This window comes from Eriocheir sinensis, chromosome 53 (genome assembly GCF_024679095.1).
Source record: "Eriocheir sinensis breed Jianghai 21 chromosome 53, ASM2467909v1, whole genome shotgun sequence".
NCBI classification, from domain to species: Eukaryota; Metazoa; Arthropoda; class Malacostraca; order Decapoda; family Varunidae; genus Eriocheir; species Eriocheir sinensis.
Window position 1 is genome coordinate 9,194,408 of NC_066561.1, and position 19,439 is coordinate 9,213,846.

General features: G+C 47.7%; 1 protein-coding gene across 1 annotated transcript; it reads right to left on the bottom strand.

Moving 5' to 3' along the window:
* Positions 1–3,992: 3,992 nt before the first annotated feature.
* On the bottom strand, positions 3,993–15,733 carry LOC126983340 (protein obstructor-E-like). The gene is made up of 6 exons (XM_050836055.1): positions 15,569–15,733; positions 12,242–12,451; positions 8,707–8,907; positions 6,585–6,780; positions 5,973–6,278; positions 3,993–5,441 (listed from the first exon to the last, which is right to left on the bottom strand). The coding sequence occupies exons 1-6, from the start codon at positions 15,612–15,614 to the stop codon at positions 5,207–5,209; spliced, it is 1,194 nt and encodes a 397-aa protein (XP_050692012.1). The 5' UTR covers positions 15,615–15,733; the 3' UTR covers positions 3,993–5,206.
* Between the last annotated feature and the right edge of the window lie 3,706 nt (positions 15,734–19,439).

Sequence of the window (19,439 nt, forward strand, 5' to 3'; positions counted from 1 at the left end):
CCTTTAAATTATGATGCTGCCCTGCGCATTCGTGGGTTTTGGGTTTTATTTTTACGAATGAGAGACTATGCGACCCCTGTGTGTGTGTGTGTGTGTGTGTGTGTGTGTGTGTGTGTGTGTGTGTGTGTGTGTGTGTGCTATGAGATGTATGGTTTAGATGGTTTTTTTTTTATATATTTTGCGTCTTTATCTACGTATGTATATATTGACGATTGTATGTATGTATGTATTAATGAATGTGTGTGTGTGTGTATGTTTGTGGTTATGTGTTTATGTATGTATGATAATGTGTAAACAGGCTCAGGCCCTTCCCTCAGGCCGTAAGTAGAGTCCTTGACCGCAGGGGAATTCGGGACTGTCTGCGCCGCCTTGTTAAAAGTCGTCAGCCGGATCCACCCAGATTCATGTTTTTGGCATTGGTCTCTTCAGAATGACATGACTATCATCAAACAACAACTAGTGCATGTCCCTGCCACTCCCTCACCTTGCTGCTCGTCATCTTAAGCTCAACCCAATACACGTCACCTTCCTAACGTAAGAGTTAACATGTATTTCCACTGATTTCATTCACTGGCGACCTCTGGAACGACATAACTTAGTCCGTTTTATCCTTCTAATGACCTACACTCCATCAACACATGCTATTTTATCAACCCAAGCTCATTCTCATGCATTTCAACTTCCTAATGCAAGAGTTAACCAGTAGCTTCACTCATTTCATTCACTGGGCGACCTAACTTAGTCTACTTTGTCCTCCTTATGATCTAAACTATCAATACATGCTATTTTATCATCCCAAGCTCATTCTCATGCATTTCAACTTCCTAATGCAAGAGTTAACCAGTAGCTTCACTCATTTCATTCACTAGCGACCTCTGGAGCGACCTTACTTAGTCTACTTTGTCCTATGGGTAGAAAAATGGGTAGGGAAAAAATGGGTAGGAAAAATATGGGTAGAAAAAAATGGGTAGGGAAAAAATGGGTAGGAAAATGGGTAGGAAAAAATGGGTAGGGAAAAAATGGGTAGGGAAAAATGGGTAGGAAAAAAATGGGTAGAAAAATGGGTAGGGAAAAATACTGATATGAAAATTGTGTAGGAAAATTGTGTATGAAAATTGTTTTGGAAAATGGGTAGGAAAATGGGTAGGAAAAACATGTATATGGGTGACGACCACAACCATTGGCGTGTTTGGGGCCAATGGACTGTTTTGTGAAGGGCAGGACGCGCCCCTCACAACGCAGCTCCTTCGGGATGGAGGTCGAAAAAAAAACAAAAAAAGGTATTGTTTGTTCGCGAGCCCCAGCCACTACCTTTCCCCCCCACCCCTCCACACACACACACACACACACACACACACACGATTCCAGGAACTACCCTCTCTTGAAATGGTTTTTGACGTTGCGTTTATTTATTTGCTAATGGCGCACTTAATCTTATCTCCAGGTCTGCACTTTGTTATTTTGGTTATCATATCCTCCGGGGAAGATTTAGAAGTGTTAAAAGCGATAGTGAGCGTATGTATCGTATGTCTTTTCCTAAGTGACTGTTATGAAGGAAAGGGAAGAGAAGATTAACTGTTTATTCATTCTCTCTCCGTGGAACGCTTAGATTTTTTTCTTTCTTCTTTCTTTTTTATCTTATGGTGGTGGTTGGCCCCATCAAGTGCAAGTTAATCAGTTAAGATAAGCCTTGGTATGGGCCGAGATTAGATTTTGCTGATCACTACTTGCTTGAACTGAGATAGGTTATGCTTGTCATGGGCTGAGATAAGAAGGGTTAATATGGACCGAGATGAGATTTTGTTGACCGCTGCTTGGTTGGGGTTAGATAGGCTAGGCTTGGTATGGGCCGAGGTAAGGTTAATTAAGAGGACGGCTGCTTGCTTGCTCTTGGATAGATTAGATTTCGTATGGGCCGAGATGAAGTTTGATGTGGGCCATCATAAGGTTTTGCTGCCCGTTCTTTGGTAAGCCTTTGATAGGTTAGGCTTTGTATGGCCGAGGTAAGGTTAAGAGAGAGGACCGCCGTCTGCTTGTTCTTGAATAGGTTAGAGTTCGTATGGGCCAAGATGAAGTTTAATGTTGCCTCTCATAAGGTTTTGCTGACCGTTCGTTTGATAGGTTAGGCTTTGTATGGGCCGAGGTAAGATATGGCATGTGGCGAGGTAAGGTTTGGAATGGGACGAGGTAAGGTTTGGTACCGGGCAAGATAAGATTTGTTGAGGGCCGAGGTAAGGTCTGGCATGTGACGAGGTATATAAGGTTTGGTATGGGGCAAGATAAGATTTGTTAAGCGCCGAGGTAAGGTTTGGCATGTGACGAGGTATATAAGGTTTGGTACGGGGCAAGATAAGATTTGTTAAGGGCCGAGGTAAGGTTTGGCATGTGACGAGGTATATAAGGTTTGGTACGGGGCAAGATAAGATTTGTTAAGCGCCGAGGTAAGGTTTGGCATGGGACGAGGTATATAAGGTTTGGTACGGGGCAAGATAATATTTGTTAAGGGCCGAGGTAAGGTTTGGTATGTGACGAGGTATATAAGGTTTGGTATGGGGCAAGATAAGATTTGTTAAGCGCCGAGGTAAGGTTTGGCATGGGACGAGGTATATAAGGTTTGGTACGGGGCAAGATAAGATTTGTTAAGCGCCGAGGTAAGGTTTGGCATGTGACGAGGTATATAAGGTTTGGCACGGGGCAAGATAAGATTTATTAAGCGCCGAGGTAAGGTTTGGCATGGGACGAGGTATATAAGGTTTGGTACGGGGCAAGATAAGATTTGTTAAGCGCCGAGGTAAGGTTCAGGGGGGAGAACTAAACTAAGGGGCAGTGTTATCATTATTTTCATCACCGTTGCCAGATTGTTGTACTTAGAGCATCGTGTTTACTAATTTTTAACACTTGACGATCCCCAAAAGACATCAGGAATTAGCGATTGTGTGGCTTATGTATCTGCCGTGTGTTCAGTGGGGAGGGTTTCTGGAATTTGGTCTGTCGATGCAGCCAAGAGGGTGGAAGGGAGGGATGGAGAGAAAGGTGACTTCAAGGGCATAACTCCTCCACTTCACCGCCACCGCCACCACTACCTCCTCCTCCTCCTCCTTCTCTTTCTCCTCCTGCTCCTCCTCCTCCTTCTCTTTCTCCTCCTGCTCCTCCTCCTCCTAAATTCCTCTCCCTCGTATTATCATTGTTGTTGTTGTACCTCCTCCTCCTTTTATCTTCCTCCTCCTCCTCCTCCTCCTCCTCCTCCTCCTTCTTCTTCTCCTCCTCCTCCTCCTCCTGCTATTTTTTTTTTATCATGTATGCCGTCCAGTGTTTTGTACAACTTTCCCTTTTCTTTAAACTTTCTCCGTTCTCCTGCCAGAATCTCCCCCCCTTCTCTCTCTCTCTCTCTCTCTCTCTCTCTCTCTCTCTCTCTCTCTCTCTCTCTCTCTCTCTCTCTCTCTCTCTCTCTCTCTCTCTCTCATTATTTTCTCATCCATACAATTCTTATTCTTATTTTGCTTATTTTTCTCCTCCCTCCTCCTCCTCCTCCTCCTCCTCCTCCTCCTCCTCCTCCTCCTCCTCCTCCTCCTCCTCCTCCTCCTCCTCCTCCATCTTCATTAGTATTTGCTGAGCATCTCTATAGTTGCTTGGCTTTCACTCATGACTTTCTTGAGAGAGAGAGAGAGAGAGAGAGAGAGAGAGAGAGAGAGAGAGAGAGAGAGAGAGAGAGAGAGAGAGAGAGAGAGAGAGAGACTTCAACGGGTGTGAAAGAGATAAAAGAGAAGTCAGTCATTTTTGGAAACCGTTAAGTTGGATTAAGAATTACCTCGGTCACAGCACGTTAAGTAATCCAACCCTGTTCGTCTTAATATATGGAAGGGTAAAGGGAAATAAAGTTACATAAAAGTGTTGTATTTTTGACACCCACTCAGTGCACGACGCGTGATGTACAACAGGACCAAGTGGGAATAATAACCAACTCAAGTCACGGAGGAAATAATATCAGGATGAAAATTGTTTATAGTGTATTGGTAGCACAACACGGAAATCCATATCATAAATTTAAAAAAGAATTGATTAGAATACAAGAGATGCACATATACGCCTAGTGTCCAGGTATGCTTGCTATGCACAAAATATACAGGTGGCACTCATCCATACAGGTGGGACTCATCCATACAGGTGGCGTCTCGTGAGTCACAGGTGGAGGGCGTGAGGGCGTCTGTGTGGGGACTGGAAACTAGTAACGTTGAGAGTTCTGGAGCCGCGGAGAGGGGAAGGTTGGGAGGGTGGTAAGTTTGTGACGAGGAAGAGGACCAGGGAATGAAATCTTTGTCCCATATTCGTGTGAGAGTATCGTGTGGACTTGAAGCTACAGTAACGTTGAGGGGGTTGTGGAGCCGCGGATAGGGGAAGGTGAGGGGGGGTAAGTTTGTGACGAGGAAGAGAAGGAAGAGAAGGATTGTCTTAGAGGCCTTTCTATAACAAAACCCTTGTAATACAAAACTATAGTAATGTTGAGAGGGGGAAGGAGAAGGTAGCAGTAAGTTGGGGACGAAGAAGAGGAGGGTAAAATATCTAGGCCTTTGTATATTTAGCCCCAGGAAATATAAAGGGTGTTGGAGCGGTTGTTGGACAGCAAAAACGAGGAAGTAGAGAGGTGTATGTTGAGGAGGAGAAGGAAACTGAGGAGATAAAAAAAGTTGCCTCAACAAGCCTCAGGAACTGAAATAGTCTTTTAATTTTTTTCTTTGAAGGAACAGCAGTGTATGTTCCAATGCCGTTATTTTGGTGTTTGGTTTTGTGATCAGGCCTGGCACGCATCGGTAGTGTTTGTCTGGGTTATTTACTGTATTTCTGGCGGTCAGTAATCACGGCTGCTGGTGCCTCACTATCGCCTGCCCGGCCCAGACATGCCCTCGCTGCTTGCAGGGATACACATGGGCACAATGGGACGAGAAGAGGGCAGTCGGCCTTCCCATGCTGCCCTGAGAACTTGGTGATTTATCCTTTGCGACGCCGCCCACGCCCTCACGGGAGTCTGATGTGACGTGCTGCAGTGACAGATCCACGAGAACGCTGCTTCGGCTTTGTTGTTTCCCAGGCACGCGTTACTTTGTTCTGCCAGTAACTCTTGCAGGCGATCGTAACCTATCTTAGAACGTTGATATCACTCCGACAGGCTGTTGACAGGCAGCCGTGGTTATAGGTCTGCCACTTCGTCCTAGGCCGAGGGTCTGAACCGAGAGGACGACGATCTGGACGCGGGGGGCGCCGGGTCGCTGCTGGCGGGGCTGGCTTCGACTTCGCTGCCTGTAGTGTCAGCAGCCTTTCCTGCGGCGGGGTCGTCGACGTATGCCTCGTCTTCGTAATAGTAGTAGTCGTCGTCGTAGTACTCGGGCGCCGCGGTGGTGGTGGTGGTCGTGGTGGTGGTCTTCCTTCGCCTTGTGCCGGGGCGCCTGCAGCAAGCAAAGGGCACAAAGATATACAGCAGGGAACAGACAGGACAGGCTGCCTAACAACAGCAACAAAAGGACAGCTAAGTTTACCTTCAGAGAGGCAGACAGCTGCAGAGCACCAGGAGCAGCATTTGGTAAACATCGTGTCCTCAGTGCAGGAAGTTTACTTACGGATTTTTTGCAATTTTCTTAAGTGAATGGCTTCACCCTTCCCGCGGCCTTGCTGCTCAAAACTTTCTACCCGAGCTCATCCCAGTACTCCCCAGCTTCCTGTCCCGAGTGTTAACCAATGTGTTCACTCTTTCACTTTTTTCAGGAATAGATTGTGGAACAACCTTCACTTGTATTTCACTCTGACTCATGCAACCCATTACAAAAGGGAGTACCAAATTACTTCAAGTATAAATTTATCATTCTCAGCATCTTCTGTACTCTTATTAATAGGAAAAGCTTGTTGCGTTTTTTTTTTTTTTTTGTCCCTGCAGACCTGCCTCATTTACCTTACAATACAGTACAGTACAGGAGACTCACCTTCGCCTGAGCGGCCTGTCTCCGGGCTTGCTGTCGTCTGCCTGCGGGCTGCTCTGGGAGGACGGCCGTTGCGGGGAGAGGCGTGTGCGGCCTGGGCGGGGCGTGGGCTCGGCGGGCTCGGCGGGCTCCCTGGGCTCCAGAGGGCTACCCTTGGCTCCCCCGGGAGTGATCCTAACCCGGTCCGCCATGAGGGGCACCGGGTAACCTGCGAGGATGGCCGCCGCCAGGACGTCTTCGCTCAGAGCAGACGGGTTCTGCTCCACCAAGGCGAAGTGCTCGTCGAAGAATTCCGTGTAGTAGTCAGCGCTGAGGGTGGGAGGCGTTGTTATGGGCGGGGGGAGGAGACGGAGAAGAGGAGGAGGAGGATTGGCAAGATGGAGGGTGAGGACATTTCGAAGATGTCATAAGAGGAATGACCGGGGAGGGAGACTTAATGTTCGCATGAGGACTGATGCTGGTAATGGCTAGCTCTTAGGTACCCTGTAGAAAATAACTATACAACTATCCCTCGCTTTACGCTAAGATTGCATCCCCAAATAGGCAGGATGAACTGAATTGTGTGTGACTTAAACTTTCATTGGAACGCGTCGTAAATCATGGGGTTCCACTCACCACTCGGGCACCTCCTGCGGCAGGCCACAGGCGGTGGTGTTGGTATTGAAGACTTGGCCGAACTTGCAGCCGTTCCGCCGCGGTGTCTTGCCGTTGATGCAGACGTAGAAGTACTGGCAGTCATGAGGGTCGGCGTAGCGGGGGTGGGCCACGGCCTCCTGCTGCTTCACGCGCGGGCACGTGAAGTTCTGCGTCTCTGGAAAGGTTATAAGGGATCAGATCAGTCTTGGGGGGTGGCTGTGTATTGTGGGAAAAGGATATATGGGTCAGATCAGTGTTGGGATGGGACTGAGTCTTAGGGGAAAAAAGGGTATAGGGGTTAGATCAGTCTTGGAAGGGAAACGATCAAGTCACAAGGACGTTAGGTCAGTGGCAGGGAAGCAAAACAAAGGTCGGCTCACGAGATCAAACCAGTCTTGGGAAGGGGCAGCGTTAATGGGGAAGATGAGGTCATGACGGAGATAGGTCAGTGACAAGAAAAATGAACATTGGGTCAGCTTATAAAACTGCACAAGCGCATCCCTATACTGCTTAACTCCCTAATGCAAAATGTTATCAGTATCATTATTCTTGTGTTCCTTTCTCGGGTAAACTCTGGGACAGCACATTTTTTCTTCCTTTGTATTTCCTCCTCCATATACGATTTCAATTCTCTCGGGAAGGGAACACCAAGACATGCCTGAAGTTAAATTTGATCATTGTCTTTTGCAGAATGTTGATGGGATTTTCCTATTAAATTATCTTGCTCGCCCCTTAGACTGTTGCCTGTACCGTAAAGAGAAAAAGAAGTCGATCATGGAAAGGATTTTTTTTGCCCTTTTAAAACTGTCTCCTGTATCGCAAGAGAGGAAAATGTCTTAGAAGGGCTTCGTCTCACTTGTACTGGAAAGACGAAGGTTAGTAGCAAGGAAAGGTTATCGTCTCAGCGGGAAGTTATGAGGTCTTACTCCTTTACTTCTCTTTTTATTTATTTTTTTTCTTTACTTTTTACTCAACTTTTTTTACTTCGACCTCACTTTAACTTTACTTTCCCTTTTCACCTTTTTACCTCTCCGTCTTACTTTCCTTCACTGCGCCATGAGAAGGTTTTGCCATCGGTACGGAAATGCTACCCCCCCCCCCCCCCCCCGCGCCAAGGCCATGAAGACAGGAAGTTTGTTTTGTCTCAGTAAAAGTTCGTCGTTCTTTGTGGAAGCTGCGAGGTCGAGGTGGTTAGTGGTGGGACATTGTTTTGCGATTCCCAGGGCTTCTCACATCATCTCTTTCTAACGGTCAAAGAGGGGGTCAGTCGGGTTCTAATCTGTGTTTCTTCAGGTTCAGGGTACAGAGGAAGGGTCACACTACCACCAGGGTCATAAAACTACTACTGGTAATGCCCACAACTCCTGCGAAAGCCTTGTCAAATAGGTGTTCTTGGGTGACGAAATGTCTTATAATACCACCTCTTGTCTCTCTGTCTGGGAGTTTCCGGTGAGAGTTGACTTACGGCGCGGCTGAGTCAAGTCTTGCTGTGGGTAAAACTCTTTCTTTCCTCTCTTTTCCATCGTTCACAGTCCCCAGTCTCGATAACCGTTAACGCTGTCCCATCCATCACCAACAAACACATGCACATAAACATACACATGCTTCCCCTCAACCCCCCCCCCCCCCACACACACACACACACGCTCAGTTCTTCCTTCAGAGTTTCTTCAGTCCCGTTTTTATCCCCTTTCTTAACACGCACTGCACACTTCTTTTTCCTTCCCATTATATTATTCTGCTTTCAAACACACACACACACACACACACACACACACACACACACACACACACACACACACACACACACACACAACAGCTCCTGAGAACCTGTTTTTCGCCATCAGCCTTCCACGAAACTCCCTTCCACGCACGACTGTCCTTCGCCATCCTCTGTTCAAGCTCTCACACACACACACACACACACACACACACACACACACACACACACACACACACACACACACACACACTCGTCACCATCAGCCATTTCTAATTCAGTGTAGGATAAACACCTTTCCTAACATCCTTCACCTCTCTGCCTGGTGTTAGTGTACTCCATCCTGCTCCGGCAAAGGTTTAACGCTCATCACACACCCACCTTCTGTCAGACATCCTTTACGCCCAGACTGATCGGGCCAGTCACATATCCCGGTGTCCAGGGCAAAGGAGAGGCCCACTGGACACGTGATAAGGGTGCCCACCCCGTCCTGGCACCGGTAAGCTTGGCTGCAGTCGTTGCTTCCCACCACTGGAAAGTTGCCGTTCTGTCTCTCGCAGTTCTCCGTTGGTTTCGGCGTCTCTGTGGGGATGAGAAAGGTGGTTAAATATTGCCCTGATCGAGGTAGCTAAAAGGCCATATAGCCATGCCGTGAGCTGGAAATCAACTCTTAGCCTTTGGACCGCGTGGCAAGACTCAGACCCTTTGAACCACCCGCTCGCTCCCCAAAGAAATAGGTGAGGAAGAGGAGTAGGAGCTAGGTGGGAAGGCTTTATGTAATAGGTATTGGCATTGAAGACACAGTGATTTGCGCTTTTGGGAGGTTTTCTGTAATAGGTATTGGCATTGAAGACACAGTGATTTGCGCCTTTGGGAGGTTTTCTGTAATAGGTATTGGCATTGAAGACACAGTGATTTCCGCCTTTTAAGAAATCGTTCGTCTTCACAGAGTCAATATTTAGAGGCAAACTATTCTATCTTAATATTTCGAGAGAGAGAGAGAGAGAGAGAGAGACGGGGGGGCAGGGCAGGCAGGTGAGGTAAGCTTGAAGGACGGATATTTACCGTTGCCCAGAGTACCGGTGTGTGTGTGTGTGTGTGTGTGTGTGTGTGTGTGTGTGTGTGTGTGTGTGTGTGTGACTTCTGATCCTTCGCAATCCTCTATTTTCGATTATTTTGTATTTATCTCTCATCGTCCATCATTTCACCACTCATCCCTCGATCTTCCCTTTCCTGGAATTTAGTTTCTTCATTTCTCTCACTCCATCTGTATCCTGTTCTTGCCGATGACGCCTATTTCTCTCTCTCTCTCTCTCTCTCTCTCTCTCTCTCTCTCTCTCTCTCTCTCTCTCTCTCTCTCTCTCTCTCTCTCTCTCTCTCTCTCTCTTTTCTTTCTCTCTCTCTCTCTCTCTCTCTCTCTCTCTCTCTCTCTCTCTCTCTCTCTCTCTCTCTCTCTCTCTCTCTCTCTCTCTCTCTCTCTCTCTCTCTCTCTCTCTCTCTCTGCCCCGTCTGGTTTTTTTATAATCCACTTATTTTTACCGTAAGGAGACTGAGCAGAAGCTAAATAAATATATATAATAATGTCCATAACCTTCGGGTCTATGCAAAGGAATGCAGAGGTGGACGAACTATATACAATGATCATTTACCTCGAGGTGTCCTTATACTTATATCTTAGAAGTGTTTTAAGTCGTTGGTGGAATGTGGAATTACAGGGAAAGAAAACCTACATAAGAGTTTATCCGTGAAAGTGATGAAAGCATGAGGAGACTGGTTAACTCTTGCATTAGTTAGTTTTGCAGTTTAGGGATGAGCTTGAGTAGAAAGTCTTACGCAAAAAGGCCGCGGGAGGAGGATGGAGTCGGGAAGCTAACAAGTTCAGAAAGCAGGTTATACATTAGGGAAGACTTTGAAAGGTTGAAGACAGTCAGTTAATAATAATATAACCTATCTCACCCTTGCGTCTCTTTTCTCACAGCGTCTGCATCCCCTGCCCATAACTTCATTTATTTTATCCATATTTTCTCACCCTTATTCCTCCATTCCATCATTTTCTTCGTGTCACCCTTTCTAAGCTCCCTCGTTCTTTCCCTTCAAGCTCGGTGTCTCCTCTCAATCCTCCATCTATTCCTATCCAAAAATGTCAGTGCCTACGTTCTTGCAGTGCCTTTCCACACATCAGACTATCTTCCTGCAGATCTCTATTAACTGGGTAGTTAGGTTAGGTTAGTTAGGTTGGTTAAAAGGTAAAATAATGAAAAAATGAGAAAGAATAACCATTTCATAATATATATCATCATACATCAATCGTTCGTGATCAGCTCATATCATTCATTTTGGGAGGTTTATGGCATAATATAAATTTGGCTCTCCTTTACTACGGTAGCCACAAATTTGGCCCGTCGCTGCTACCGGGTTAATTTTAAACTCTCACAACCTCCTTATCTCTATTTCTCTATCATTGTCTTCCTGTAATCAACCTGTTCTTACTCTTTATATATCCCCCTTGCTCTCTTAGCGCACCCGCCTAATGTATACTGTCCGGCCACACACTTTATTTATTTATTTATTTTTTTTTTTGCGTCGAAGCCTGTTGTACCGGTGGGCTTTCTTGAGGGGCCTGGTGGTCGGCTCGAGCCCGTCTTGGTGCAGGGAAGTGTTTATAGTGGCGCCATTTTTTCTCAGGCATTTTTGTCCTCTTTTTAATCTCAATGCCTCTTCTCAATCCTCCATCCCTTCATATTAGTGCCAGCAAGGCGTACATCCTCACAATTACCTGTTATTATCCTCTCATCTGCTCCTCCCTCCATCCCTATCCTCGTTTCTCCCTCTAAGATATCCTAGCCGTCCCTTACACTCTCCAAGTTCCATAATTCCTATAAGTGATATTTTTGGGCTAAGTGGTCATATGAATTAAGCTCAAGCAGTACACCTAAACACAAATGCCTCCTCGTAAGTCGCTTTTTCATAGGCTGTCATTACTCCTCCTTCAGTCATCTCCTCGCATCTTCCCCTTCTCATAACTCTCCTTACTCTTCACAAGTATTCGTATAGTCCCCCTGCAACCCTCTCCTCGCATCTTCCCCTTCTCATAACTCTCCTTACTCTTCACAAGTATTCGTATAGTCCCCCTGCAACCCTCTCCTCGCATCTTCCCCTTCTCATAACTCTCCTTACTCTTCACAAGTATTCGTATAGTCGCCCTGCAACCCTCTCCTCGCATCTTCCCCTTCTCATAACTCTCCTTACTCTTCACAAGTATTCGTATAGTCCCCTTGCAACCCTCTCCTCGCATCTTCCCCTTCTCATAACTCTCCTTACTCTTCACACGTATTCGTATAGTCCCCCTGCAACCCTCTCCTCGCATCTTCCCCTTCTCATAACTCTCCTTACTCTTCACACGTAATCGTATAGTCCCCCTGCAACCCTCTCCTCGCATCTTCCCCTTCTCATAACTCTCCTTACTCTTCACAAGTATTCGTATAGTCCCCTTGCAACCCTCTCCTCGCATCTTCCCCTTCTCATAACTCTCCTTACTCTTCACACGTATTCGTATAGTCGCCCTGCAATCCTCTCCTCGCATCTTCCCCTTCTCATAACTCTCCTTACTTCTTCACAAGTATTCGTATAGTCCCCTTGCAACCCTCTCCTCGCATCTTCCCCTTCTCATAACTCTCCTTACTCTTCACACGTATTCGTATAGTCCCCCTGCAACCCTCTCCTCGCATCTTCCCCTTCTCATAACTCTCCTTACTCTTCACACGTATTCGTATAGTCGCCCTGCAATCCTCTCCTCGCATCTTCCCCTTCTCATAACTCTCCTTACTCTTCACAAGTATTCGTATAGTCCCCTTGCAACCCTCTCCTCTCGCATCCTCCCACGACCATCTCCCGTCACCTCCTCCCTCACACTCACGTAGTTGGGTTCTCCCGGAGCAGTCGACCACCGCCAGCAGGTCACACTTCTCCACGTGGGGGTTGATGTCGTTGAAGGCCATGCCGTCAGGACATAGCTTCTCGGTGAGCACGTTGTCCACGCATTTGTAGTACTTGTCACACTGGCGGGCGTCGGCGAAGTAACCTGTGGGGGCCGGGCACTCTGAGGCGATGTCCTGACCGAAGCTGCCTGTAGGGGGAAAGAGGGGTCAGTACTGGTGTTTCAGGGGGGTGGGGGTTTGGGGGGGATGATGTTGGGTTACTGCTACTGCTATTTCTACTACTACTATAAAAAAAAAACGTTACTACTACTACTACTGCTACTGCTACTACTACTACTACTACTACTACTACTACTACTATTACTACCACCACTACTACTACTTCTACCACAAGGACACGAAGGTAGCCCTATATTAAGGTAGCTACAGGTATGGTTTCTACCTTAATTAGTTTTATTAATAACCTTCAGGACCTCCAGCCATCAGGTTAAGCAAGTGAAGGGTTAGGCAGTCCAATCGTCCTTCATTTTTTGGTCCTTTTTTTTTTTTTTTTCTGTACATGGAAAAGTTTCTCAAGGGTGAACAGGAGAGGAAATGGCTGGGTAATGTGTGTGTGTGTGTGTGTGTGTGTGTGTGTGTGTGTGTGTGTGTGTGTGTGTGTGTGTGTGTGTGTGTGTGTGTGTGTGTATGTTTCAATAGAGATGACTAATGACACACCCGCCTTGGTCGTCTTACCTCATCCGACACACACACACACACACACACACACACACACACACACACACACACACACAGACACATACACAGAAGGGGGGGAGAGGAAGAAAAGAAAGGAAAGGGAAGCGAAGGAAAGGAAAGGGAAAGGGAAAGGGAAAGGAAAGGAAAGGAAAGGAGAAGAAAGGAAGGAGAAAGGAAAGGAAGTAAAATGAGGAAGGGGAAGGGAAGAGAAGGTGAGTGAAAGGGAGAGAAGTGAAGGGAAGGAAAGGAAAGGGTAGTAGAAGAAAGAGAAGAGAAAGGAAAGGAAAGAGAAGGGGAGGGAAGGAAAGGGAATGGAAGAGAAGAAGGGAAGGGAAGGGAAGGGGCGGGACAGACATGGCTTGGAGAAAGGTACAATTCCTCCCTGTCCTCCCTCCAACCTGTTGCTCAAGAACTCCCCGAATTCAACCCCTTTCAGTGTTCCTCGTAAAGGTGTGGAGCGCATGTACCTAAACGACAGCACCCCCCTACCCCTTCTCTCTCTCTCTCTCTCTCTCTCTCTCTCTCTCTCTCTCTCTCTCTCTCTCTCTCTCTCTCTCTCTCTCTCTCTCTCTCTCTCTCTCTCTCTCTCTCTCTCTCTCTCTCTCATTTTCTTTTGAGAGACCTTGAGAGAGAGAGAGAGAGAGAGAGAGAGAGAGAGAGAGAGAGAGAGAGAGAGAGAGAGAGTCAGGCTTACAGAAACAAGAGTGAAAGTTTTAAAAGGAAGAGAATTTCGTGTCAAAGGTAAAGACTTGAAGGTACCAAGGAGGAGGAGAGGAAGGCCTTGTTTACCTGGTCAGGGTCTTCTATGTCTACACGGAAGGAGGAGGAGGAGGAGGAGGAGGAGGAGGAGGAGGAGTGGGGGGTGGCCGTAATAGGCAAATCAATGTTATCGTAAAAAGTAGCTCTCATCTATCTAGGTTACAGAGGAACAGGAGAGAGAGAGAGAGAGAGAGAGAGAGAGAGAGAGAGAGAGAGAGAGAGAGAGAGAGAGAGAGAGAGAGAGAGAGAGAGAGAATGTTAGTTTTTCCCTTCACCTTTACCTCCTCCTCCTCCTCCTCCTCCTCCTCCTTGACTTTACATTTTCTTCGTTTACGTTTTCAGAAATTTATATTTTTCCCTTTCGTTCACACACACACACACACACACACACACACACACACACACACACGTGCGCGCGCGTGTGCTCGATGGGGAAAACCGCAAGCCTTCTCTCAACAGGTTTTGCGCCAGACAATCAATAACAACAACAAGAGCGGCCTCAGCATCAAGGTGTGTGCGGGGAAGTGCCCTTTACACTCGCCGCCGTGGCGCCGGGGGCCTGCGAGCCAGTACGGGCTGTGAAGTAAGGCCAGCAGGCGCCGAGGTGAATGTGGAGTGACCCTGAGACGCGAGACAGTTTTGTAACACGCCCGACAGCCATGGCAAGAAACGTGTCAGCCAGGAACGTAATTCGGGGCATTTGTGGAGGAGTTTAGGATGCCATCTATACCTAGGATCGTGTACAGAGTAGCGGATGAATGAATAAAATAAAAAAAGCCTTGTGATCAATGCGAAAAAGTCGGAAAGCTTTATATATAGTTTATATCTGTTGCCGGGAATGGCAGGTGGTGAATGATGAACTCCAAGGAGTGCAGGGTGACCGGCCTCTTACAATATCTCTGTGTCCTAATATGTATCCATGCATACCCTTGTGCCGTCAGTGGCTTACTATCCTTTGTGAGTTGAAATCTCTCACTTTCACGGTTTGCGGATGGCGATGTCATCCCGTCAGCCATTGTTCACCTTGAGGCTGGTGACGCAATAATGCACGCAGGAATACGAGGCTGTAATTCAGGGAAGTGGCGTGCCTGTGAAGGACGCTGCTGATCACGTGTCACGGCGGTGCCTTAAGGGTGGCAGGATGCCCGTCTTCCCGAGCCCCGCCGCGGCACCGTAACCTTCACCGTTACACGCGGGGCGCCGTCAAGCAACGGATCGCCTCGGGTCGCCCTGGGGCGGCGGCGATCAAGCTCCCCGTTTGTAGGCCAAGGGGCTCCACCCGACGCCTGGAAGCACCACGGCCAGCAGCTGTTGGTGTTGTGGACGCCTTTCTCCTCGGCCAGGAACGGTTCACACCGAAGCCTCTGATCGGGCGGCCATCGGTCCGTGGCCCGGGCCTGTGTCTGGGTCTATGTCTGCATGGCAGTCTTCTGTGTGTATTAAATATATTGTTTAGTTCCACCTAATGGCCTTTGAGATAGGCAGGCAATTATAAAGGCGAGGAGAGTGTTGCCATCACCGCCACCGCTCTTACCGCGGGGGGGGGGTCAATGGATGCTGCTCGGCCTCATCCATATGTTCGGGTTTTCACTAACACGGACACGGACACGGACACGGACACACAGCACGAATCACGTAAAGATGGATGCCCAGCCTGAGCCTCGGCTCCCTCGCAGGGGAGAAAGGAGGACGAGAAACAAACGCAAGCACATCGGAGTCACTCACCGCCTCGCCACGCCCGCCGTGAAGCCAGACCTGTAGCCACACCTCACCCAGTGTGGCCAAACTGTCACCAGAACCCCACCTACCCTGAGTTGCCGCCAGGAGCGACGCAGCCACACCAAGGAGCCACATCTTCCACACTGACAACAAAAACGACGCGGCTCTGAGGTCTCGCTCGACTCGCCTCCCTCCCTGCCTGTGTGTGTGTGAGTTTGTGTGCGGTGACTATTCCTCTCCCTCCCCGAAGGCCCGGCGCGGTGACTAGAGTTTCTCCTCCCACGCCTTGGCCGGGCGGAGGGCTGCTGACGCCCCTTGTGGTGGGCGTGATTTTACCGAGACGAGTGTGTGTGTGTATAGGAGAGAGTGGGAAAAAGAGAGAGAGAGAGAGAGAGAGAGAGAGAGAGAGAGAGAGAGAGAGAGAGAGAGAGAGAGAGAGAGAGATTGTGTGCGTTTTTGTTTGTTTAAGATTGTATACCTGCATTGACGTTGGTTACGTAAATATTATCTTTGTGTGTGTGTGTGTGTGTGTGTGTGTGTGTGTGTGTGTGTGTGTGTGTGTGTGTGTGTGTGTGTGTGCGAGCGGGTTAAAGAGAAAGTGAGGTGCGGTTAGGAGCCTGAAGGGGAGGAGGAGAAGGAGGAAGACGAGGAGGAGGAGTAAGAGGAATAAGGGGAAGGGGTAGAGAGGGGGAGTCTTGGAAGGAGGATGGAGGCGGTGGTGGTTGCGGTTTTGACATTTATACGACGCTAGCAATGGTAGTGGCAGCAGTAGTAGTAGTAATAGTAGCAGTAGTAGCAATAGTAGTAGTAGCAGTAGTAGTTACATGGAAAAGAGCAGTACACAACATCAAGTCTACGGCCTCTTCTACAACTGGGAAAAGAAAAAAAAATGGGTATCATGATTGTCAGCTTGTGGCGTGATAGTGGTAGTGCTGGTGAGGATTGTGAAAGGATAGTTTAGTAGTAGTAGTAGTAGTAGTAGTAGTAGTATAAGCAATAGCATCAAAAAGTATTATTCGGCTTCATATGAACGGTCTGAGGATAAATGGGAGAGGAAAAAAATGCCTATCAGTTGAGGGCGTGATGGTGGTGGTGGTGGTGAGGGTGATTGTGAATGGCCCAGCGGTGAGATGTAGGGGAAGAGGGCAGGTAGGCTATGGAGGTCAAGAAAAACAGGAACAAGAGCAATATCAATAAAAAAAATGAGAAGGAAACAGAAGGGGGAGTTAGGCGGAGAGGAGAAGCAGAGGGAGGGAGGGGCACACCAGTTCCTCCCCTGTGTAAGTGTTTGTATCTGAACCATCCGCTGACCCGGCCTGACCCCGATACAGGTGACCACGATGACCCGCCCGACAGGTTTGGGACACTTTCACTGCCCCGTAGGGTCCGCCGCCCTGCCCAGCGTGGCTGCCAACACCCAACACTTGACCTCGTAAGGAACCGCCTACTGTAATGGTTCTCAAGTAGGCGCACTACATTCCAGGGAGCGGCGGTAAAATCCAGGGGGGCGGTGAGGGCCAGAGGGGCAGCAGTGTACCCACAACGCCAAGGGAGCGGAAACAAACAGATTGCTTTTTGTTTGTCAATGAAATTTATGATTAGAAAATGTAGTGACTCATAATACTATATAATCTGTTTGCTAGATTAACATATTAATATAAAACATCGAAAAACATCTTCCTGCTGATAGTGTTAGGTTGGTAGCTGCTTTTTTTATAATTTTACAGTAGATCTGATAGCATGTGGCGGTGTGTGTGTGTATGGGGCGGCAGGGGTGTGGTGTGGTAGGGAAGATACTGGACTCTGGCTTCTGTGGCCTAAACTACCTTGCCATTATCTTATTCTTGTTCCTCGCGGCTCCCAGCAACTTACATATTATAATTATTCTCTGTGGCTTAGTTAAGTTGCTTCAGTAGAGTTTTGGATCATCGGCTGATAAATTAATTCCCTTACTGAACCTTTTCTTGGATTGAGAAATAACAAGAAACTGGATTAAAAAAAACAGCAGAATGATAAGTAAGTGGTCAAAAGGTCAAGCATCGCAGTTTGACGCCCAGAAAGTCGTTTTGTTTTTCTTCTTGGATTTGGAAAGAGCGAGGCACCGGGAGGACAAAAGGGCAATATTGACTTTGAAAGTATAGTTCGTGGCGCTGCATAACTCGGGCACTGCAGCGTCGAGGAAACACGTAATGGCTTCTGGTTAACCGTCGCAACTTCTTCAGCTTTTCTAATCTTTCCTCTTTGGCCGCTGTTCCTGCTATGCCGTTTCCATTTACACCTACCCTTCACATCCCGTTCATCCAATTCCTTCGCGGTCGTCTTCTGTTACTCATTCTTCCCATCTTGGCTTTCCTCTCTTCTTTATTCTTGTATCCTCTGCCTTCAACGTTTATTTGTCTTTTCCTGTTATGTCATCCCTATTTACTCCTACTATTTGCGTCCCGTTCGTCCTATCCCATCGCTCTCTCCTTATATGCTCGGGCGGAATGGAAAAAATTGGGCGGCTTTTCCGATATCCTACGCCCATGTCCACCCAGCAGTGAATGGGTACCAGGTATTAATCGGGGGTTGTGTCCCGTCTCCCGGTATCTGTTCCCTTCTCCTATAATTCCTTCCCCTTTTGTCTGTCTCCGGCATATGACCACATGTTGCGCCGACTAAACGAAACTTTCTTTTTCTTCTTATTTGCAATCCATCCATCTACTAGGCCGTCCTCTCTTCCTTACTCCTGCAACCTTCATCTCCAACACTCTCCTGTCTACGTAATACTCGTTTTCCCTCACTACATATCCATAGTACTGCAATCTCCTCTCGTTCATAGCTGTTGACACTTCTATCGCCTTAACTGTTCCTCTGATCCGTTCATTTCTAAGTCTAGTTTAACAGTAGTGAGGGAGGATAGAGGAGGGGGGGAGAGGAGCAGGTCACCCTCTTCCTTCGGCGTGGGTGAGGCTGCACTCCTAACCAAAACAACGAGTAAAATGTCAGACACGGGAGTTTGGCACAGTAAAAGCATCTAAGTATTTCTCATTTATGTCTTCAAGGCGACGCCCTCCCGGTGGCTTTGTTTCGGGAGGTTTGAGATCTGCATTTCGTTAGGCTAGTGTCCCGTCAGTAAATGTCAGGCACGGGAGTTTGGTACAGTAAAAGCATCGAGGTATTTCTCATATATATCTTGACGGTGACGCCCTCTCGGTGACCTTGTTTCGGGAGGTTTGAGATTTGCATTTCGTTAGTTTAGTGGCTCGTCAGTGGACCCGAAGAATGAGGTTGCCTGCTCTTACCCTAAACACTAAAAGAAATGAGGGAAAGAGTTGGAGGGAGAGGGAGTGCTTTTGACGCCCTCAGTTGTCGATATTTCAAGAGCTTTGCATTTCTTTAGTTTAGTGGCTCGTCAGTGGACCCGATGAATGAGGCTGCCTGCTCTTATTATGATGAGTGTGGGAAAGGGTTGGAGGAGGAGGGAGTGTGCTTTTGACGCCCTCAGTTGTCGATATTTCAGGAGCTTTGCATTTCTTTAGTTTAGTGGCTCGTCAGTGGACCCAAAGAATGAAGTTGCCTGCTCTTATTAGCACGAGTGAGGGAAAGGGTTGGAGGAAGAGGGAGTGCTTTTTACGCCCCCAATTGTCGATATTTCAGGAGATTTGCTTTTCTTTAGTTTAGTGGCTCGTCAGTGGACCCGATGAATGAGGCTGCCTGCTCTTATTAGCACGAGTGTGGGAAAGGGTTGGAGGAGGAGGGAGTGCTTTTGACGCCCTCAGTTGTCGATATTTCAGGAGCTTTGCATTTCTTTAGTTTAGTGGCTCGTCAGTGGACCCGATGAATGAGGCTGCCTGCTCTTATTAGGACGAGTGAGGGAAAAGGTTGGAGGAGGAGGGAGTGCTTCTGACGCCCTCATTTGTTGATATTTCAGGAGATTTACATTTCATTTAGTTTAGTGGCTCGTCAGTGGACCCCAAA